Consider the following 24,733-nt stretch of genomic DNA (forward strand, 5'->3'; position numbering starts at 1 on the left):
AGCGCTGATATGGCCATGTGTCCATTGGTCCATCTTATATCTTTCAGCGTTTGCTTGTTACCATCCTGGAAGTCACATTCTTGATCGAAATTTTATATAGGTCAGAAACATTGGAATGTAAGCAAGATTTATGCATATTAATGAGGTGATCTTGCATCTGATTGGCTGAACTTGTTAACACTCTGTGGCCAACTTTTGGATCTGATTTTGATCAAACATGGAATACAGACTTACATCATCAAGGTCTCTATTTCACTAATAAGAAAAGTTTACACACTAATAAGATATTTTTGCTTGTTACCATTTTGAAAGCCATAATTCTGATCTGATGTTGATCAAAGTTGGAATATGATGATGATGTTCTTGTACGAGTTCTTGTATTATGAGCAAGGTGCACCCTTATTAATGAGGTAATCTTGCATCTGATTGAAGATGTTACCACTCTTGATACTATGTTTTGATTGTGAGTAAACTTGGTAAATATTCTTAAATTGTCTTGAGCAAGGTCAGTGCACGTTGATGAGGTGACCTTGCTTCAGACTGGCTGAGCCTTGTTGAAACTTTACTGAATATTTTTGATTTGATTTTCATCATAGTTAGTAAATTGGCTTTTGTCATCTTTATATCCGATGAGTTTATTGAGAACAGTTGTACAAAGAAATATTAGAGATAGTTCTCAATTCATATGCTTTTTAATCAGTTTTTATATGCCCAGCAATAAGGTGAAGTGTATTTTGTTAGGACGTTTTCCATCTGTTACCAATTTTGTTTTGCACAAAAACTCGAGTTGTCTAAAATCTACAGTTAACAAACTCTGAACTCTATCAATTTGGGGATCAATAGTCCAAAAGTCAAGGTCCCAGACTGAAAGGAAAAAAATGGTTTCTGCACAATAGAAAGAAAAATGGTTTCTGCACAATAACTTGAGTTCTCCACTATCTACATCTACTAAATTGTGAACTCTACTGATTTTGCAGTCAAGAGGCCAAAGGTCAAGGTCACTGACTGAAAGAAAAAAAAATGGTTTCCAGAGAATTACTTCATTTTTCCATTATCCACAGTTACCAAACTTTGGGGATGGCTTTTACTTGTGGTGAGAAAAAAGCCTATCAATTTCAGGTTAAGGGTTAAGGGTCACAGGGCAAAGTCACTGACTGACCGAGTGTAAAATGGTTTCTGCACAATAACGTTAGTTCAAGATCATGTGCCTTCACCAGTCTTTTTGGATAACTTGGTGTAGGGAAGAGTCCTCTTGAAATTTAACAAAGGGATAAACATCAAGGTCATTGTGAATGAAGGAAGAAAAGGAAAAATAGTTTCTGCACAATACCATTATTTCCATGTGGAATCTATCATTGGTTCTGACATGACTCAGCTGAAGACTAATTCAAGCCCCTGGTAGGACCATTGACTGGCCCAGATGACCACCAGATGCAGGTAATGACAGCACAACCTCCTCACGTGTGGGTTTAAAGAATTTGTCTTGGTAAGAAAACTTTATTAGATTTTCACTGCCATGTATTGACTGAGATCTCTTGTCATGTGACTGTTGGTTGTGTTGCCATTAGGTTAGAGGAATGGTTTATCCTTCATATGTGGACTTCAGCCACATTTCCCTCATAAGGTTTCCATGGTAATTTTGGATGCTTATGCATTTCCTACTTCTATTACCTAGTTTACAAATGTTAATGTTAGTGTGTTAGTGTGTTAAGCTGAAATAGTAAATTACATGATTTTTCTCCATTTTAAAGTGGAATTCTGCTTTTCTCCTGACTTTAATCAGATTTTTCTTGATATAGTCCGTTTTTTGTATCATCTCCAATCCGGTTTTTTAAAAACAGTCTGTCTGCTCCCATTCCGCAACGACCTTAGCACACAACTCATAAATAGTATTCTGATTGGTCAAAGGTTTAAATTCATCCAGTGAATCTTTGTGTAATGGAAACTGATGGCAATGGAAAGAAGAAGCATGCTTGAAAACATGGCATCCCAAGTTGTTGAGAGAGAAAATGTATGGAGATGGAAATGGCTGGAGCAAAAAGTTGACGGAAATTTAGTTGGTCAGTTTATAAGAAAACTGAATGCTAGAGGACTGGCATTTTGTGACCACTGCTCTACAGCAATTGCAGTTGGCAGGGTGTGGAACAGCACCTACAAAAGAAACTGCATGCAAAAAAATCGAAGTCCAGAAGGCATCTGGAAAAAGTGCAATTAATTACTATAAGAAGAAATATTTCTTGCATGAAAGAACAGATGTAGCCCTTTGTCAGAATATGCGCACTGCATGTCACCAGTACAAGCACCAGCTTGAAAGGAAAAAGGCTTTCATTGAGAAGGAAAAGAAACAATTGCACATTGAGCCAAAAAAGTCAGTGGTGACAAAAAGGAAGGCTGAAGAAATCTTTGCCAAAGCTGTAAAAAGAGCTCGACTGGCATATCAGCAGTATGTGTCCATTGGAGAAAAAGACAAGTGAATGTATGGGATTATTTGTATAGTTGTTACAGATTTGTTATGAAAAGAGAAGTATAATATATTTGCTGCAAAAATTGAGAAATTATTGTTACTTAATTACAGTGTGAACACTGACATGCACATGAAATAACTTCAGAATCAATTGCATTGGAGAACAAATTCATGTGACTATAAATATTATGAAATTATTGAAGACAGGTTGAAATTTTTTGGTAAGTTTATTAATTTTTCAGATGATTATTTTGGTTTATTTTATGATCATCAGTTGTACCAGGAGCTTATATGCATTTTTGGACTCTGGATCTGGGGCATTGCACCTTGAGATCCCGCTGGGGGAGGAAACACAAATCCCCTATTAAATTTTGTCAGCTCTTTTTTATGGAAGACTAAAATCATGTCTGATTTTAGTAAATTTTGCTCCAAGAATATATACCCAATCATATTACATAAAAAAAAGGCCCTTTCACACCTCCACACAAAGAAGAGCATCATTGTTGGTTTTGCAGAGGCTTATAGGACTCAACGGTACTAATTCAGTTAACTGTTCTCATAGTAAACCTATGCAAACACCATGATATTAAAACTTCAATAACTTTAAATTTCTGAGTGCTCATGATCAAACCTATATTTATCAGTATAGATGAAACCCGGATGACAGCTTCTGTATAGAGAAAAGGATATGAGCCACTACATTTTCTGGACCTACATGTGTTTGAAACATGCTTTCACTTCCGCACCAAAGTGTCAGGTGCAAATTTAATATTAAGTGTTCCAAGCTCAAGACTGTTAAAGAACTAAAATTCCATAAAGAAAACAATGTCTCAATTTTTTTCAGTTCCAACTAGGATAAGCTCTCAAAAGATTCTTTTTCCTACAAAAAATAACAACATTATCAACCAGTCCTGGCCACCGAAACCCAAATATACTCTATTTTATGTTCACCCATTTCCAGGTTGGTTCCCATTTTTCCATACAACTTGAGAGATATCTGGTATAAGGGAAGCAACCCAGCAGTGGTAAGGGGATGTAATTTGAAAGAGTTTATTACCAAATCACTTGAGCTGTTTTAGGTTTATAAAATTTATTTGCCATTCCATTTTCTGCATTGAGAGATAAATTCATAATAAAACCCCTGACTGTAGTTGAAAGAACTGTCTTACATAAGACACAAATAATGCAATATAATATTGGCATCATTTCTAATTTTTTTAAATTTATTTTTCTAAATGCCATTCGTTCTGCAATGCATAACGTTACAGCACATATTTGTCCAGTGAAATACTCTGACATCTTAACAATTTGAACCATGCATTTGTTCTTTATATATTTTGTTTTCCTTTAATAATGACTGGCGTATTATAGCTGCACTGCATGTAGACTGATGGAATAAAAAGACACCTAATCCATACATGCCAACCATTACACTTTTGGCATAATCATTACGCTTTTTTTCAATAAATTATGCCTTACATGTAAATGTATTTGGACTGTGCGTTTTTGGTATATCCTACTCCCAAAAAAATATAATATTTGTTTTCTCATTTTTATTAACATCCCATTAATCCCACAGACTGTATTCTGGAAAAGACGGCTTCTATGTAACTACAACATAAGAGTATCCTAGACTTGCATGCACTTTCCTAACAGTATTATGTTCTATTTATAACAGTTGCCCTATTTCCAAGAAACATGCTGGTTCTATTTTCAAACTTTTGACCTCAGTTTCTATTTATAGCAGCTGTATAGCTTAGTTAGGAGAGAAGACTGGTTTTCTAACTTTTAATCTTTGCTTGCAGATTCTTTGTTCAAATTCATAGCTGGTACAGAACTGGTCTGTAGGTATTTGGCTCTAAAAGTCAAGTCACATTTATTCTGGTCGATGGGTGTGTTAGAGCAAAAATGTTTTTCAAATAATTTCACAGATGGATTAGGAAAAGATGAAAAATGATTCAGAGATGAATACATGAATTGCACAATACAGCATTCCATTCTAGAGCAGCTTCACGCCCCTTGCAGGGTGTGTGGAAAGGATTTTAATATTGGTCATGGTGGTAAAACAAAGAAACCTTGAATTAGCTCATTTATCTAACTCCAATACTAAGGTAACTTCTTTTTTACAGCAGAACTAAATTGTGACAAAAATTTTATAAATGCAGAGGCATTATGTACCAAGTTCTTAATAGAACACGGACTACCTCTAGCGGTAGAATTCGGACTGCATTGATCCTTTGTTCAAACAGATGTTTCCCGATTCCAAAATTGCAGAAAATATGCATGTGCAAGAACAATCGTCTAATATTGTTGGGTGTTTAGCAGAAGATACTTCACTTAAAATTGAAGAAGCCATGAAAATATGGCTGTTTATTATTGCAACAGACAGGAGTAGTGATTATGATGACAAAAAGTTGTACCCAGTCTGTATAAGAGACTTTGACAATGAAAAGGGCAAAGTCAGAGTGCTCTTCTTTCATTACCAGAATTAACAGCAGATTCCACTGGAGAAAACATTTTTTTATTTTCTTGATAATGCATTGAATAAATATAAGTTTACAGAACTGTATGAGGTTTTCAGCTGATACTGCATCTGTGATGTCTGGAATTCATAAAGGAGTTGCATTCTATATTTTAAAAAATTTCTCTGTCATTGTACATATCAGGTTGTCTCTGCCATATTATGCACCATGCTGCATGAAAGGCTGCTGATAAATTAGGAGAAACTCCTGAAGTATCAAGTTGGCATTCTACCTGACAATGTACTTCATGCAGAGTTGATATTTTTCATCTTATTTCCCAGCTATAAGACCCAATAACTGGAAGATATAAATTTCCTCTTCTTTGTCAGGTTATGAAAGGAATATTGGTTCTTTACCATTCTAATGCTGACTAAGAGAGACTATTCAGTATTGTTAACAAAAGTAAAACTGAATTCAGATCCAGGCTCTGTAACCCAGCACTTAGTGCTCTACTGGTGTGCAAAACATTCATAGTCTCAGCTGGTACAAAGTGTCTTGAAATGCAGCATGAGAGTCTGTTGCTTTTTAAAGCTTAAAGTGTTGTATACGAAAACTTGAAGCAGTAATTGGTGTTAAAAGTTCATAGGGATAAATAAATCATTTTGTACATATGCTCATTGAATTTTTATCATGTTATATGTGGATTACTCTTTTTCTGCTCGAATGACTCTTTTTGTCCACTTGGCCAAACTTTGAACTTGTAATTAGTATGCTGACCTCTTGTTCCAAGTTCTATTTTGACACATTGTTCTTTAGAATAGTATATGTTTCTGAAGTGATTATGGAAATAAATTGTGGTGCTTTCAGAAGATAACTTGTTTTATCAGAAAACATGAAGTCAGTGTTGTCGTTGAGAGCTGGTATGCCATCTTCTTCATCGTTGATCTTCTCAAAATTGGATAACCATCCAGATTTGGAGTTTAGCTTTAAAAACTTTTGTCGAACCTTTCAACATTAACAGTTGGTTTTAATGGTGGTTCCTCAATATTATATAGTGAGCGGCGAAAGGAAAGATGCTTTGATTTCTTAGGACTAATGTTGTTTCCTGGGATTATTCCATTTTGATTTGGCAGAAGTCGAAGCATTAATTCCATCTTCATTCTTTTCAGATATACCCACCAGTGCATATAACATTGGCTCGATATGATTGCAGTCTTCACCCAGACTGAAAAAAATAAACAAAGTCAAGAAAAAAAACTCGTGTACAAGGTCCCTCACTGTTATATATGTATAATTAAATACATATTGTAATAAGTGATTAAATTTAACTAGGGGTAGGGTAGGGTGGGGGTATGTTGTAAATGCATAGCTATATATTTTATTCTATTATTCCAATTTATGAAGTATGATATACATTTTAGATTTTTTTACAATATAATTGGGTATTTTTTAAACCTGGAACATGGATATTTAAATAACTCAACCAAAAAGACCAGGATATGCAGACTCATATTTTAAGCCAATTTGAGAAAATAGGAAAATGTATGTCTTTTTTTCTTTAACATCTGGGCATCTGGCATCTGGGCTTGACATTAACTGTTAATAAAGCAAGTATCACAATACAAAATATATAAAAAGGAAATAGTTACCCAGCTGTACAATTACAATCTGCTGAAAATTCACATTTTCAGTGACTTGTGACTTTGGACAGACTGACCCATGCAGTATAATCCTTCTCATCACTGTTAAGTAGTGATGGTATCACTTGACATCTCACGTAACAATGTGAACATTCCTCTGAAACATTGTTAAATTCAACATTGTCAACGTGCCGGTCTTGAAAAAACACTTCACTCTTCAACTGTCGCTTTGCCTTCATTGCCAAAACTAAATAATTGTAAATGTCATTGTCTGTAAAATTAGGAATGTTACACAGATCTTTTTTCCAATTATTCAGTGAAGATGGCAATGGCATTTTCTCACCAAGATGAGTGACCAGTTTCTCAGTTGTCCTTGAATTGTGTCTCTGCTGATCGTTTAACAAAACACAGTTTATAGCTTGTAGGCCAAATGCTTTGATCCCCATCGCACGCCTGACTAATTCTTCTTTTCTTCCACTACTGCCCATGCTGTCTCAGGTAAGATTTAAGTTCCGGGATTTTACACCTTTCCAAAGCGTCATCGTTTAAATAGCTCATTGTAGTGAGTAATCAAAATCAATAAACATAGCTCCTGGAAGTTGACAGCGCCCCCTATTTAAGGGAAGTAAGTAACTTATTGAAAAGGCTTTTAGGTTGTGTATCATGATAAGTATCGATACATGGCACAGGTTTCCCTCCTTTACTTTGATGAACAAAGAACAAAACACCAATAGAAAGTTGGCATTGGTGATTGTTAATTTTCAGGTGTGAAAAGACAAGGGGAGGTAACTGAGGGAACGGTTGCTGCCCAGTCTCTTAGTGAGGAAGAGAAGGAAGTTAAAGAATTTCTGAAGAATTCAGTAGAGAACTCTGGACTCATCAGCCTGATGTTAATCTTTGTGTCACACCTAGCCAAAAGGAGCCATAGGAAATGGTAATTTTGCTTGAGTTACTATGTCTTTGGCAAAGTGGTTGCATTGTTGTTAGTTTATATTTTACGTGAATAGTATTTAAACTGTACTTTTTGTGCCTGGTCAGTTATTTTCACAGTGCACCATTTTAATTGGCATTATGCTCTGTTATTAGCTAAATTAGCTAAATACAGTATTAATAGCTGATATTAGTTTTAGTTTTTAGTTATTTAAATTTTTTTGTGGGTGGGGTTAGGGGGATGATAGAGAGGCTGGGTGCAGAGCACATATCAAAGAAAGGATCTAATATAGTGTTTGCATGGTCATTAAAAAGATCATTGAAAGTCATTGAAAAATGAACACCTCGATTGAAGACCTTGAAAGTCATTGATTTTTTTTACCTAGGTCATTGAAAGTCATTAAATTGTAGAGATCTTACTTAAAAAATAAAATGCAATTGAAATTGTTACTTTCATGTCATTTTTTTATGTTGTATAATGACTGGAAGTACAGTTTGATTTCCTACCATATGTTAACAATTCCACTATTATTGTAATCCACATGAAGTAATTGGATATGATGCATAGCCCTTTTGACATGATGTCATTAACACTCTTTGACTTCATTAAGTTTAATTGTCACCTTCTGTCATAGTTTGAACCTTGTATCGAGAAAGTTTTACAAATGCATTTATAAAATATAGGCTACCTAGACAGTCCAAAAGGATTTAATCCCAGGGCAGATGATTCAGTTTGGCAAATAATCCTAAATGGTAATTTATTTTAAAGCTATGAATTATATCAGATTATTGGAGCTATAAAAGTGTTAAAAGTGAGAATTTTAGCTAATGTGGCTTGATTGAAATTGAGCTTTGAATTGAGTGGGTTGTGCATGTAATCTGAACCGAAATTTGGAAAGCTCGGAAATATGTTACACTGCACATGTATGTCAATTTTTTACCAATCTCAGTACACCATATAACAGATTCATAACTTTTCAAACTAGATATGTAATTTTGATAGGTCTGATCACCAATGTAAGAGGTGTAAACTTCTGGACTAATCATTTGGCGATTGTTATCGCCAATCTGTGGATTTGTTATCACGAATTAACTCCTCCTTATTCATGAGGAGTGTTTTAAAGTATTGTCTGGATATTTTATTTACTACTCAGTCTTCAGGTACAAGAACAGGTGCTATTGAAACAAGGAGTAGTAACACAGATTTATATTCTTTGATTCTCCAGGTTTATTTTTCTTTTTCGGAGTAAATAATTACATGGTGAATTCTAATGTACAATCAGAGATGATTTACCACCAAATTATCCTTGATAAGAAAAACATGGGATATATGTTTTCACTGGCTTCTTAATTCACTTGAAGAAATGTTAGGATATCACACATATATTTAATTTAGGGTACTATAAAAAGTATTTATATTTTTGACATGTTTGCAAATTCACCAAATCCGGAAAATTGTGACTGCATGCTATTTATAGATTTCATTTGTTAATCGGCTTTTGGCATAATATCTTAAGGTTTATGACTTTATGATTGGAAAAAAACCCAACAAATATGTAATAATATGGGTAAATTACAAAAAGTTAGCAGTTCTTCTTAAAAACGCATTACTCAAAATACCTTTAGCATAGCTACATATAACCTTATAAGGGTTGAGATAAATTTAATAAATAAAATTAGGAAGTACATATATTTATTTGATCAAAACACCACTGTCTGAACAAGCAGACTATGACATTAATGGACTTAAAATCGTAATACAGCATTATTAAACAGATGGGAAATCTGGCACAGTGGTCAGGCACTGATTCAAGAAATTGAAACTTGTGCGAAGCTTGTCAGTGAAAAATCTTATTTTGGAGCCAAAGTATCCATAAGACATTACCTATAAGCAGTGAAAAAATAATTAACATAAGAATCAGTTTCCAAACTTGAAAGAGTTGGCTAAGCTAGGTATGTTGTTGTTGTTGTTGTTGTGGGGTTTAACGCCATTTTTCAGCACGATAGGCTATACATGGTGGCCAGTATTAATGGTGGAGGAAGAACCCAGAAAACCCCGGAAAGAACCACCGACCCACAAGAAGCTACTGGCAAGCTTTCTCACATGCCCACATTGGCTGAATCTTAGACTCGAACCGCCACAGACAGGTGAGATGGCAGTGATCCGTAACGAAGAGCGCTTTAGACCACTCGGCCACTCGGGGCCCCAGCTAGGTATGTACATACCACATCAGCAGAGGCGTCTCAGCACAGAACAATGTTCATACACTGGTAAGGAACAGATTAAGCCCAGAAAAATCAACAGATTAATGTGTATACAACTAGAGGCAACATCTTTTTAAAAAATCTGATTTAAATAGGACAAGAGTTTATCTGGAAGGTAGATGGATATTAAAGTGTTAGGTATATAGTGAACTATTTACTCCTCTCCCTCCTTTTTGTACTACTTCCCCCTTAATTTCATAGCAAGTATGGACCCCTGCCCCCATTAGATAAAATCCTGGCAGCATCTCTGAAGTGAATGCACTGGAGATGAAATTATAGAAGCTAAAGGGCAGTGGTTAACATCTGGGTTACAGTGACTTTCTTTTTAAATATAATTTCTCTTTCGTATTACATTTATTTATTTCTGTATTGTTTTGTATTTGTTTATTGTATTTAAATTAGTAGGTGAAGCAGAACACTTGATTTCTTGAGTAGTCCTTGAAAAATTAAAACTGGTCATTGAAAAGTCATTGAATTTCAGCTCTCCAGATCTGTATGAACCCTGTAATAATCCTAGATAAATTTGCAAATGACATGGCTAAATAAGCTAGGAGAAACATTTGTTAATACTGTTATTACAGTATCACTATACTGGTTTAGCCATTCATTTCTAATTATCTGAGAACCTTCACAGAAGTGTGCTGATATTGTTATATTGTCCATATGTGCGAAACTCATGAAACTTGGGCCAGTGATGGTCCTATGGATGTAGATTGTGCCAGCATATTTTGAATTTTGATCCACTACTGGGGATTTGATGTGGGGATTTGGAGTGATTTTGAATACATTTCAGTGATAGCTAATGTTGTTTCTCACAAATATCTAATATTTGGCTTGTGTGACCATTGACCCAACAAATTTCAAGTTTGACCTCATATCCTGTGGTCTTTCCCAACACTCCGGGAACTTATCTCCAAGTCGCAAAATGAAAAACTTTGAGACCTCCATCATTTAAGCATATATATACTGTCATTGCATGAAACGATGAAATTATACATGCAACTGTATCGACCCAGGGGTCCATATATTGTAGAGGTTTAGCCCCTGGGCCATAGCTTGGGTGGTTAGGGTCCTTACTGGGTATAATGGGACAAATGCAAAATGCTCAACTAACATTGGCTCCTTGGGCAGGTCTTATCCTGAGGACCTACCCATGAGGCTGGAACTTAGATATAAGACTTGAATGCCAAAGCATGGGAATAAGTGTTTTTCAGACACAGAATTCTACAAACAAAAACTGTTTTCTCTAGGCTGGTGATCTCATTACAGGTTTGAACACTGTTATTGATAACGAGTGCATTAAAAATGAGGTCTTCTAAGGTAGGTCATCTTTTATGGCAGTGGATATGTTATTGCATGGAACCAGATGAGACACTGTATTCCATGGAACCAGATGAAATACTCTGTTCCATGGAGGGGCCCCGAGTGGCCGAGTGGTCTAAAGCGCTCTTCGTTACGGATCACTGCCATCTCACCTCTGTCTGCGGCGGTTCGAGTCTAAGATTCAGCCAATGTGGTCATGTGAGAAAGCTTGCCAGTAGCTTCTCGTGGGTCGGTGGTTCTTTCCGGGGTTTTCCGGGTTCTTCCTCCACCATTAATACTGGCCGCCATGTATAGCCTATCGTGCTGAAAAATGGCGTTAAACCCCACAACAACAACACAACACTGTTCCATGGAATCAGAAGAGATACTGTTTTCCAAAGAACCAGATGAGACATTGTATTCCATGGAACACTTGTTATTCTAAGCCTGTAATATTCTTTTTATGGAAGTCATTCTTAGACTTCTCATTTTATCCCCAATGGGTTCATTGGAAAAAGCATCAGAAAATTTTGGCAAATTGTTTTAACATTATAAGGATTTTTAAAATTGGACTGGATTAAGATGTTGATTTAATCTTTTTTTGGTTGTTTCAGGCCAGTAGGACTTCCAGATATATACATTGATGTTGATTTAATCTTATTTCAGGCCAGTAGGACATCCAGATATATACATTGATGTTGATTTAATCTTATTTCAGGCCAGTAGGACATCCAGATATATACATTGATGTTGATTTAATCTTTTTTCAGGCCAGTAGGACTTGCAGATATATACATTGATGTTGATTTAATCTTATTTCAGGCCAGTAGGACATCCAGATATATACATTGATGTTGATTTAATCTTATTTCAGGCCAGTAGGAAGTCCAGATATATACACTGATGTTGATTTAATCTTATTTCAGGCCAGTAGGACATCCAGATATATACATTGATGTTGATTTAATCTTTTTTCAGGCCAGTAGGACTTGCAGATATATACATTGATGTTGATTTAATCTTTTTTCAGGTCAGTAGGTCTTGCAGATATATACATTGATGTTGATTTAATCTTATTTCAGGCCAGTAGGACTTCCAGATATATACGTTGATGTTGATTTAATCTTATTTCAGGCCAGTAGGACTTGCAGATATATACATTAAAGTGTACATGCGTGTCAGAAAGCACATTTCATTCCCACAGTTTATGAGGTACGTACATCTTTTATGCACATGTGTGTTCACAAAAACTGATACTGAAAATGTTGTAGAATATGTGTGTGTGAGTGTATGTGTGCATACATGTGTGTGCGCACATGCATATGTGTGTTATAACTCCATTTGAAACTCCGGTATCTGGTTTTGCAATTTATTTCAACTCTGGTGATACCAATGATTGGGTTGAACTTTCTTCAAGTCTGAGGTCCCATACTCTTCAAAACTGGATATGTGTTTAAAAGACATAAATATATCATCTTGTCACGGACAATGTTAAAGCCATTTTAATGTGAAGGCCATTCTTCTGTGAAAGCCATTCTAATGTGAAGCCCATTCTGATGTGAAGTTCATTTTAGTGCAAAAGCCATTCTAATGTGACGGCCATTTTGATGTGAAAACCATTCAGTATGAAGACCATTTTAATGTGAAGGCCATTTTAATGTGAAGGCTATTTTTCTGTGAAAGCCATTTTAATGTGAAAGTCATTCTAATGTGAAGGCCATTCTAATGTGAAGGCAATTTTAATGCAAAAGCCATTCTAATGTGAAGACCATTTTAATGTGAAGGCCATTTTAATGTGAAAGCAATTCTGATGTGAAGACCATTCTAATGTGAAGGCCATTTTAATATGAAAACCATTCTAATGTGAAGGCCATTTTAATGTGAAGGCCATTTTAATCTGAAAATCATTCTAATGTGAAGGCCATTTTAATATGAAAACCATTCTATTGTGAAGGCCATTTTAATCTGAAAATCATTTTAATGTGATGGCCATTTTTAAAGGAGAAATAACCCAAGTAGTTACATCAGTACATACAGCTTATTGCTTCTCATTCAAGATGAAAAGATTTGTACTTACATTCATCCTGCACATGTAGTGTTGAAGGGTAAAGTCTAAAGTCTACACTAAGCCTTGTCTACACATGCAATGTTGAAGGGTAAAGTCTAAAGTCACAAGTCTACACTAAGCATTGTCTACATGTAGTGTTGAAGGGTAAAGTCTAAAGTCTACACTAAGCCTTGACTGCACATGTAGTGTTGAAGGGTAAAGTCTAAAGTCTACACTAAGCCTTGTCTACACATGCATGTAGTGTTGAAGGGTAAAGTCTAAAGTCTACACTAAGCCTTGTCTACACATGTAGTGTTGAAGGGTAAAGTCTAAAGTCTACACTAAGCCTTGTCTACACATGCAATGTTGAAGGGTAAAGTCTAAAGTCACAAGTCTACACTAAGCATTGTCTACATGTAGTGTTGAAGGGTAAAGTCTAAAGTCTACACTAAGCCTTGACTGCACATGTAGTGTTGAAGGGTAAAGTCTAAAGTCTACACTAAGCCTTGTCTACACATGCATGTAGTGTTGAAGATTAAAGTCTAAAGTCTACACTAAGCCTTGTCTACACATGTAGTGTTGAAGGGTAAAGTCTAAAGTCTACACTAAGCCTTGTCTACACATGCAATGTTGAAGGGTAAAGTCTAAAGCTTATGTGTCAAACTCAAGGCCCGCGGGCCACATCAGGCCCGGCGTACAATTATATCAGGCCCAAGAGGTCTTGACCGGCGTACAATTATATCTGGCCCGAGAGAGAATTTTAGGCAAAAATATTTTTTAATGGCCCTGCGATATAAAGTGCAAATCAAATTCCCTAATTAGTAGCTTTGCCGAATGATAGGCTATCTGAGAGCATTCTCACTTCAATCAGAATAAGCAAAAATAAAAGTTGTGTAGTGAGTGGATGTTCGTTGTTACAGTAACCTAGCAACGTTCAGTTGCTCGTTTTGGATTGGCGCATAAGAAATGAAAGTAGTGTAGTGCCTGGATATTACATCACCTTTTCCTGCTACGGTGTTTCCCAATGCACAATTTGCTGAAAAACTTAGTTTACTTCACACCAAGTTCGCACGGCGCTTTAATGACTTTGAAGCACAGAAAAGTAATTTCGAGCTGTTTCGTAACCCATGTGCCATAGATGTGGAAACTGCACCTGTAAATTTGCAGATGGAGCTAATAGAGCTGCAGTGTAATGGGACACTAAAGGCAAAGTATGACACTGTGGGGCCTGCACAGTTCACTCATTTCATTCCTGAAGAGATGCCCCAGCTTCGTCTACATGCGGCTCGAACCTTGAGCATGTTTGGTAGCACATATCTGTGTGAGCAGCTGTTTTCTGTGATGAAGATTAACAAAACATCACACAGGAGTCGTCTCACTGATGAACACTTGCAGTCCATCATGAGAATCTCAATGACACAGAACATTACTCCCAACATAAACGAACTTGTAGCCAAGAAAAGATGCCAAACATCCAGCTCTGACAAATTGGCATAAGAGCGAAAATGGTTATGCCAATGATTTTTTATTATTAAAACTTTTTTCTGTTTTAATTTATATTAATGTTTAAAAAAGGTTTAATTTTCCGCTTATTGAATGTTTATCCTGTTTGGCCCGCAACCTTACGTGTGATTTGAGTTTTGGCCCGCTGAGCGATTGAGTTTGACACCCCTGGTCTAAAGTCACAAGTCTACACTTAGCCTTGTCTGCATATGTAGTGTTGAAGGGTAAAGTCTCAAGTTACAAGTCTACACTAAGCATTGTCTGCATATGTAGTGTTCAAGGGTAAGTCCAAAGTTACAAGTCTACACTAAGCCTTGTCTACACATGCAGTGTTGAAGGGTAAAGTCTAAAGTTACAAGTCTACACTAAGCCTTGTCTACACATACAGTGTTGAAGGGTAAAATCTAAAGTTACAAGTCTTCACTAAGCCTTGTCTACACATGCAGTGTTGAAGGGTAAAGTCTAAAGTCACAAGTCTAAGCCTTGTCTACACATGCAGTTTTGAAGGGTAAAGTCTAAAGTCACAAGTCTACACTAAGCCTTGTCTACACTAGCATAAGATGTAAATCTCCATAATGAATCCCTTTTAAGGTAAACCAAATAATTGGACATGTCTGAGTTTGTATGGTTTCAAACTTGGTAAAATCTATCACCTATATTGTCTAGTATTTATAAATCCACATCATGATTTAATATTCCTAAAAAGAATAGAACTTTGGAGAAATTATGAGAATTAATTCATATATTTTTTATCATAAACATTACATTGATACAAAAATGAATATATTTTCATCTTGTCCATCGACCAGCCAATACAAAGGTGTCATTTTTTTAAATAATGATAATAATAACAAGATTGTAGTAATAACAATACTGATGCCAATACTATGGTTTCATTTATTTTTGTGGTTATCAGTTTCTGTGGTTTTGTAAAAAGTGACATTTTGGCAGGTGCTTAAATACATGGATTTGCCCCTGTCAGAGTTTGCATATTGATAGCATACATGGATTTGCCCCTGTCAGTTTGCATATTGATAGCATACATGGTTTTGCCCCTGTCAGAGTTTGTATATTGATAACATACATGGATTTGCCCCTGTCAGAGTTTGCATATTGATAACATACATGGATTTGCCCCTGTCAGAGTTTGCATATTGATATCATGGATTTGTCCGTCAGAGTTTGCATTTTGATATCATACATGGATTTGCCTGTCAGAGTTTGCATATTGATAGCATACATGGATTTGCCTGTCAGAGTTTGCATATTGATAGCATACATGGATTTGCCCCTGTCAGAGTTTGCATATTGATATCATGGATTTGCCCGTCAGAGTTTGCATATTGATATCATACATAGATTTGCCCTTGTCAGAGTTTGCATATTGATGTCATACATAGATTTGCCTGTCAGAGTTTGCATATTGATAGCATACATGGATCCTGTCAGTTTTCATATTGATAGCATACATGCTAACCATTATGCTCTTGCCATAACCTTTTTTTTAACCAAATTACATTTTCCACTAGGCTGTATATGGATTACGCTATTTGGTACATTAAAAAGCAAAATAAAAATAAAGCAATAAAATTGTTTTTGTCATTTTTATTATCATCTCTCTAATTCCACTCATAAATTTGAGAATATTCTTAAAAAGGTGACTGCTGCATTAGAATAGCTTAAGAATACTGTCCTTATTTGCTATTTATAGCTATGGTGTATATGAACATTTCCAGAAAACAGACAGGTTTCTTCAAATGTGAACTTTGCCTAACAGATTAATTTTATTGATAAGCTAGTTAGTTAGCAAACAAGTCTAAGTCTTTAAAGTAAATGGCACCAGATGTTAAGTCAAATGCATTAAAGAATAAATTGTGGATGTTATATGATGGAAAAGTTAAGAGCAGATGAATCTTATCAAACTGGATATCATCATCATACTATATGTGGATATCATTATCATACTATATGTGGATATCATCATCATACTATATGCAAATATCATACTATATGTGGATATCATCCTCATGCTATATGTAGATATCATCTTCATACTATATGTGGATATCATCTTCATACTATATGTGGATATCATCATCATACTATATGTGGATATCATTATCATACTATATGTGGATATCATCATCATACTATATGCAAATATCATACTATATGTGGATATCATCCTCATGCTATATGTAGATATCATCTTCATACTATATGTGGATATCATCTTCATACTATATGTGGATATCATCATCATACTATATGTGAACTGAACACATGACCAACTGTTGCTTGTTCCTTGTAATCAGCAGGCTTTGACAGCCTTTTTTGTTTAGTGAAGGAAAGTGGCTCCCGAAAAAATGGGAAAGTGGCTCCCGAAAAAATGTTTGAGACATCTTAATTATCAATATCTTTGAGAAAACATGACCTGTGTAATTTTTGCAGTTTTGGGATTATGTGACAAATGTTTGTGTGTACTGTAAGGCTTGATGGACATGATGCTTAATTAGTGGGTTTGCCCCCCAAAAGTCTGAAGTGTAAGCTTTATTACTGTTCTTTAATTAGTGTATATTTATAGTGTTTAATAAGTACTGTTTTGTAATTAGTGTATATTTATAGTGTTTAATAAGCACTGTTTTGTAATTAGTGTATATTTATAGTGTTTAATAAGCACTGTTTTGGTTGGTTGGTTGTTGTGGGGTTTAACGCCATTTTTCAGCACACGATAGGCCATATATGGCGGCCAGTATTAATGGTGGAGGAAGAACCCGGGAAAACCCCGGAAAGAACCACCGACCCACGAGAAGCTACTGGCATGCTTTCTCACATATCTACATTGGCTGAATCTGAGACTCGAACCGGCGCAGACAGAGGTGAGATGGCAGTGATCCGTAACGGCGAACGCTTTAGACCACTCGGCCACTCGGGGCCCCAGCACTGTTTTGTAATTAGTGTATATTTATAGCGTTTATTAAGCACTGTTTTGTAATTAGTGTATATTTATAGTGTTTATTAAGCACTGTTTTGTAATTAGTGTATATTTATAGTGTTTAATAAGCACTGTTTTGTAATTAGTGTATATTTATAGTGTTTAATAAGCACTGTTTTGTAATTAGTGTATATTTATAGTATTTAATAAGCACTGGTCTTTAATTAGTGTATATTTATAGTGTTTAATAAGCACTGTTTTGTAATTAGTGTATATTTATAGTGTTTAATAAGCACTGTTTTGTAATTAGTGTATATTTATAGTGTTTAATAAGCACTGTTTTGTAATTAGTGTATATTTATAGTGTTTAATAAGCACTGTTTTGTAATTAGTGTATATTTTTAGTGTTTAATAAGTGCAGTTTTGTAATTAGTGTATATTCAAGGCATTTATTTTGTACTTGTGCTTCAAGCAATAATTTTAGTATTTTTCAGCCTAGTTTTTCCTTTAGATTAGAACGTGTGGATTAAATGAGATGTGCTTGGTGGGAGTTTGGTTTAAATTTTAGTAGCAAAGTTTGATACATGTAAATAGATGCATACATCTTTGCATTTATTTATGTTTTTTGTAGATTAGCCATTCAGATGATCATGGAATTGTAGAAAATAAAGGGCAGTTTTGTCATTACTGTATTTTGCAGTATTTTTGACAGCAGTTTTACTTGAATGAAGGATTTCTGTCAATACCGTATTTACCATATGTTTTCGAACTGCAACAAAAAATTACTTTTTTTTGTCCGAATACATATTAAATTCTTTAATTAGGTGTCCAAAAACATACAGGTGAAGATAGATTTATCCCCTCCCCATTTCCGTAACGAAGTTACTGTTAGCTCACATGATGATGTGCTGCCATGAAGTAAAACAAGTATTTTGTCTAACAGCATTAAATCATATTTCTTTTCATTCTTTGATATTGCTATTTATTGTGTATGGCTTAATATAAAAATGTTTATCTATCTATCAATCTATCTGTTTACATACATGCGTACATACATACATACATACATACATACATACATACGATTAAGAATTTTAAATTATATTCATGGAAGTTCATGATCACATTAAATAATTGCCAGCCAAATGAAGTGAACTTTGTATCAGTTAAATTAACAGCAAACACGCTGTGAATTTTACCTTAAAAAGATGCAGCAGATCTTCTTAGAATGTGTCTGAAAATATAAGTTGTAGAAAAAGTATAGCAGAGCAGCTTACAAGGCATTTAAATATCATATTCCCCCCCACACACACAAATGGTGTCTGAAAACAAACAGTGTCCGAAAACATATGGTAAATACAGTAAGTACTCTGTCAAATTATTCTTTTATTTTCAGTAATAATGTACTTAAATTATGTTATTAATGTCCTTCCTTACTGATCTAATGCCACATAGATTTAAGGCAGTGGGTGGAAAAGACAACTAACAGATACTGTATACATGCATGTGAACTGAAACAATATGCACTGCTTTATTATTATTTTTATCAAAATGTATTAAAATAAAACTTTTAAAGCTTAATATTTTATTACATTAATGAAGTTGAATTATCAGATAACTGGCATTTGTTTATCACCAGGAATGTATCAGTGAAAACATGGGAAGGGGCTCTTTACATCACATTTGGCTCATTTTGTCATTGGGTCATCAATTTCGTGGTTTGGAGCAACCACAAAATAGATAAAAAGCAGTGCCTCATGACAGTTAGTGAAAACTACTAGTGCCAAATGATTTATTTTTTTAACTTGCATTTCCATTATGCAGTGTACTGCTAGTATTCTTTGTGTTCATTTACAAAAAATATTTTACCTTAAGTGCCACATCGCATAAAATTGTATGGAAGGTGTAGTGTTCTTACAGGTCAGTTTACCTGGAAATATTCTCAAACAACTTGAACTAAATAAAATAACTCTTTTGCAGCTCTTATAAGAAACCCTTACGATTTTCGCAAATGCTCCCGATATGATATGGCTAGAAAGGGAACAAAAGAAAAAATACAGAATGGATGTTACAGTCAAACAGTGGTTGCAGAAAAATCACATAATTAGGGTTCACACAGATTTAAAAATTGCTTGAGTTTTCAACTGCAGCATAAAAAGTGCACATTTTTTCAAATCTTCTTGAATAGTGCTATTTTTAAAAGTCGGGGGGGGGGGGAGTGCCTACAGTGTGCTTCAGAATGAGCAAAAATCCTTAAAACGTACTTGAAGTTTAAAGACAGTAAAAGAAAAAAAGAATTGTAAAAAAAGAAACCTTGTTGGAAAAATTGAAGAAAATGTCTGATCTTCTATATGACTGTTGCTTCTGTGGCTTGGTTAGTAACTAAAGAAAGGGAGATTACTCAATATTTCCTTGTATCGGCTTTCTGGGAATGGCAATATGGCAACCTTCTCTTTCTTACCTTGCATCAGTTGGTCTTGTTTTGAAGAAAACCATATGATGGAATTGAATGGCGGCTGATTCCTACATTAAAATGCTGCGGGGGAAGTGTGGTTTTCATTGTGAATGGATAGGCTGCTATAAGTTGGTTAAGGAGACCCAGGACAGACATAAAGCTTTGTGTTCTGTATGTAACAAATTTATAGATATTCAAGAGAGTTCCCTTCAATCACACTGTAAGTGTGCAGAATGCCAGAAAATTTAAGCATCAGTGCCAGCAATAAGTTTAAATTATTTTGAAATAAAAGCAGACATAACCAAGACATGTGCCAGAGACACTGACATCTCTAAGCCAGAATCACATTCTGGTAAAGTAATGGTGGTATTAATGTTCCAGATTGGAACTTAAGAGAAATTAAGTAGATCAGAAGAACTTGTAAATAAACATTTTGCAAGTTGGATTTTTTTTATATTGCACCTATGTTTGTGAACTTAATTGGGAGAGGAAAATGCAGTTACATGAGCCACAGGTCAGTCTGAAGGTTGATCCAAATGCAAATATCTTTGGTGAGTTCAGATACAAGATTCCTTGAAATCAAAATACCGTCCTTGAAAAGTGCATGAAAAGTCCTTGAATTGTGTCATATTTTACCTGTATGTAATTATTTAATAATGAGAACATCATTGATGATCATTATTTGTTTACTGATGATGGGCAATTGTATTTCAGTGAAGAGGACACAGAAGGCACTTATCAAGACATGGGAAAGGTAAACTATGCAAAAGAAATTTTTACTGATGTAAATATCTTTCTGTGTAATTAAGTTTGCATGGACATTACAAGGGAATGATCTCCAAATGTCCTCTTATGGATGGAAGAAGTCAGCAGCCATTTTTATTTTTACTGATATTTTGGGGAAAATAATGCCAATGTCACTTAAACATATTTATTTCATTCCTGTATACTTTCAGAAGTGGGTGATATAGTTTTATTCTTGTGTCTTTTGCAATATGTATCCTGGTTTTCATTTCTGTTTAAAAATTTCAGAAATTCTGCATTGATTAAGATTGACTATAGTGGAAAGACTTTTGTGCCATATTTTCTTACAACATTCTGAATTTCACCAACAGAATTTAAGTCTGAACGTAACATAAATAGAATTCAGCAATCGGATTGGCTGAAATTAAATTGACCAATCAGATATCTCAGGTCTGGACTTCAACTCATTTGAAAAATGTGATTTCATTTCTTTTCAAATGTGAGGCATTTTTTAAACTAACAGCACATGATGGAGTGAAGTGCTGCCACACATTATTTCAGTTCGTACACATAGAAATTCTTATCTTAAATAATGCAAACAATTTTACAGTAATTTAGCATGAAAGAAAAAATATTAGTATGAATTTAAGGCAGTATTTGAAAGGACTTTACTATAAAGATTCATGGTTGTGGTAATGTAAGAAGCAAGAAATGTTCATAGGAGATGATGAAATAATGGGCAATGCCTTGGAAAGTGGGAAGGGCCACATAAAATTTGATTCACAGTGTTCTAATGCCCCTTTTCTTGGTAAGCTGGAGAAAATACTGTTATTAATTCCATTTTTCTCTTTAAGTTTGATTCTTACTTTTGCACCTATTACACCTAGTAACTATAAAATCTCAAGTCATATTGACAATATATATTTATTGACTGTAAGAATTAGTAACAAGAATACTTTCTGGAAATTTGACTTGTTCCTCTTTCAGATATGCTTAGTTTGGGCAGAGCTACAGCTGGACCAATGGATCAACCAATCCAAGAGCTTAACTTCTCCTATTACATCACCCAGGAAGTAGGTGTTTATTTTAAGTTAAGGAAGAAATAAAAGATTGTTTCATTCATATTGGTTCGGGGTATTAGTCCCATTCATATTGGTTCAGGGTATCAGTCCCGTTCATATTGGTTCAGGGTATCAGTCCCGTTCATATTGGTTCGGGGTATTAGTCCCATTCATATTGGTTCAGAGTATCAGTCCCGTTCATATTGGTTCGGGGTATTAGTCCCATTCATATTGGTTCAGGGTATCAGTCCCGTTCATATTGGTTCAGGGTATCAGTCCCGTTCATATTGGTTCGGGGTATTAGTCCCATTCATATTGGTTCAGGGTATCAGTCCCGTTCATATTGGTTCGGGGTATTAGTCCCATTCATATTGGTTCAGTGTATCAGTCCCGTTCATATTGGTTCGGGGTATTAGTCCCATTCATATTGGTTCAGGGTATCAGTCCCGTTCATATTGGTTCAGGGTATCAGTCCCGTTCATATTGGTTCGGGGTATTAGTCCCATTCATATTGGTTCAGAGTATCAGTCACGTTCATATGGTTCAGGGTATTAGTCCCGTTCATATTGGTTCAGGGTATCAGTCCCGTTCATATTGGTTCAGGGTATCAGTCCCGTTCATATTGGTTCGGGGTATTAGTCCCATTCATATTGGTTCAGGGTATCAGTCCCGTTCATATTGGTTCAGGGTATCAGTCCCGTTCATATTGGTTCGGGGTATTAGTCCCATTCATATTGGTTCAGAGTATCAGTCACGTTCATATGGTTCAGGGTATTAGTCCCGTTCATATTGGTTCAGTGTATCAGTCCCGTTCATATTGGTTCAGGGTATCAGTCCTGTTCATATTGGTTCGGGGTATTAGTCCCATTCATATTGGTTCAGAGTATCAGTCCCATTCATATTGGTTCGGGGTATTAGTCCCATTCATATTGGTTCAGGGTATCAGTCCCGTTCATATTGGTTCGGGGTATTAGTCCCATTCATATTGGTTCAGTGTATCAGTCCCGTTCATATTGGTTCGGGGTATTAGTCCCATTCATATTGGTTCAGGGTATCAGTCCCGTTCATATTGGTTCAGGGTATCAGTCCCGTTCATATTGGTTCGGGGTATTAGTCCCATTCATATTGGTTCAGAGTATCAGTCACGTTCATATGGTTCAGGGTATTAGTCCCGTTCATATTGGTTCAGGGTATCAGTCCCGTTCATATTGGTTCAGGGTATCAGTCCCGTTCATATTGGTTCGGGGTATTAGTCCCATTCATATTGGTTCAGAGTATCAGTCACGTTCATATGGTTCAGGGTATTAGTCCCGTTCATATTGGTTCAGTGTATCAGTCTCGTTCATATGGTTCAGGGTATCAGTTTCTTGCATGTATGTCTTTCAATGAGTAACTTTGTTCGTTTGGATTAATGCGCAAATGATGAAGTGAGTAAAACTGAATGAGCCATTTTCTTGTATGTTGTTTTGTTGTATGTATTACACAAATGAGAGGAATGGCAAGAACTGTCATTTTTGGAACACACAAGTTATTTTGGAAATTATAAAACCATGTAAATGGAATTTGTTAGAATAAATGTTTTCAAGTTCTTCCAAATCCTGTAACAGGTTAAAAATTTTACTGAAATGTTTGTTTTGCTTAAAGGATCACTACTTGTATTTGGGATTCATATTATTGGGTATTACAGTTAGTGGTGTCCTTTGGAATGTTACCGTCATGATAAAAACAACTGGTAATTGAATATCTTCGGGTTCTTATTCATTATACTACAGAAGGATGTTTTTAAGTAAGAAAACACTTGTGCATTTACTTTACACATACTTTTGATAATGTACAAGTCATTTTAATGAGACTAACAGAGTACTTTTATGATGTTATGGTACATATATCCTTGTATAGTCTATATTTGAAAACATAAATAATTACTTTTTCTGTATATGTACATCAGTCTTTGTTTTGGTTGTCGATGCTCAGCAGAGACACTTATTGAATGTTTAGTTGATATATTCAACTTTTTTTAAAAATTGTAATTTTTCTGAACCACTTAGGCTTCTTATAATATTTTGTCGAATCCTTCATGTTTTCAGTCAAAGTCCCACTTCCCACATTCTTCCAAACAAGAAGCTGCCAGAGTTTTGTCAAGATGACATGGGGTTTATCATGGAGCTGTCGGCCTGGTCTAATTTGTTACAGGGAGAATGGTTACAGCACTGTGTCAGAGGTGACATCTATTGAAATTTATATGAATATTGTATTAATCATTTCTTAGTGAGCGACAATGTGTAATGTCATGTTGTGAAAAAAAATATTTTCAACTGATCAGTAATGATCACCCTCAGAAAAAAATATAATACTGCCTTTATTATATCAGGTGCCAACATTATTTGTTGTAGGGACAGTGGATAGCTAGTGTACATGTAGTGAAGATTAAAATAGACAAACTGATTATACCTATGTTTGGATACAGAAATTCTATTAAAAAAATGTGCTTCACATTGTGGTTGCAAGTCTTTGAATAAAATAAATGACATGCATCTAATTTGATGTAATTAAACCCTTCACTAAGGTGCTTGAAATGGCAAGTTTGCCAAATAATTCAAACTTTTTTGGAACTGTGGTTTAGGACACTACTGATGTATATCAAGCCTGCAAATTAGGAATTTTTATATAATTTGAGATATAAAAAAGGAATTGGATTTATGATCCCTTAAGATGGTTATTATTGAAATTAAGATTTGAGCCATGAATTATAACTTTGTATCATCATGGTTGGTCTATAATGTGTCACCTTAATAATTATCAGCAATGTGAACAGTGTGGTACTTTGTAACTGTTTATATTGAAGAAGTTATTATTACTGATTACTCAGTTATCAGCATGTGGATGACTGATTACTCAGTTATTAGCATTAGGATGACCAATTAC

At 35.1% G+C, this 24,733-nt stretch overlaps 1 protein-coding gene across 2 annotated transcripts in view; it reads left to right on the top strand.

Moving 5' to 3' along the window:
• LOC149792503 (calcineurin-binding protein cabin-1-like) overlaps nucleotides 1–24,733 on the top strand; it is a 197,794-nt gene that overhangs the window by 48,373 nt on the left and 124,688 nt on the right. For both annotated transcript variants that reach the window (XM_089971114.1, XM_089971115.1), the window contains exons 14-18: nucleotides 7,332–7,500; nucleotides 12,198–12,275; nucleotides 20,718–20,757; nucleotides 21,735–21,820; nucleotides 23,896–24,029. In XM_089971114.1, the coding sequence (XP_089827240.1) occupies nucleotides 7,332–7,500; nucleotides 12,198–12,275; nucleotides 20,718–20,757; nucleotides 21,735–21,820; nucleotides 23,896–24,029 (507 nt within the window). The remainder of the gene's footprint in view (nucleotides 1–7,331; nucleotides 7,501–12,197; nucleotides 12,276–20,717; nucleotides 20,758–21,734; nucleotides 21,821–23,895; nucleotides 24,030–24,733) is intronic.

Source organism: Sinohyriopsis cumingii, chromosome 9, assembly GCF_028554795.1.
Source record: "Sinohyriopsis cumingii isolate HCF-2022 chromosome 9, ASM2855479v2, whole genome shotgun sequence".
Taxonomy (NCBI): Eukaryota; Metazoa; Mollusca; class Bivalvia; order Unionida; family Unionidae; genus Sinohyriopsis; species Sinohyriopsis cumingii.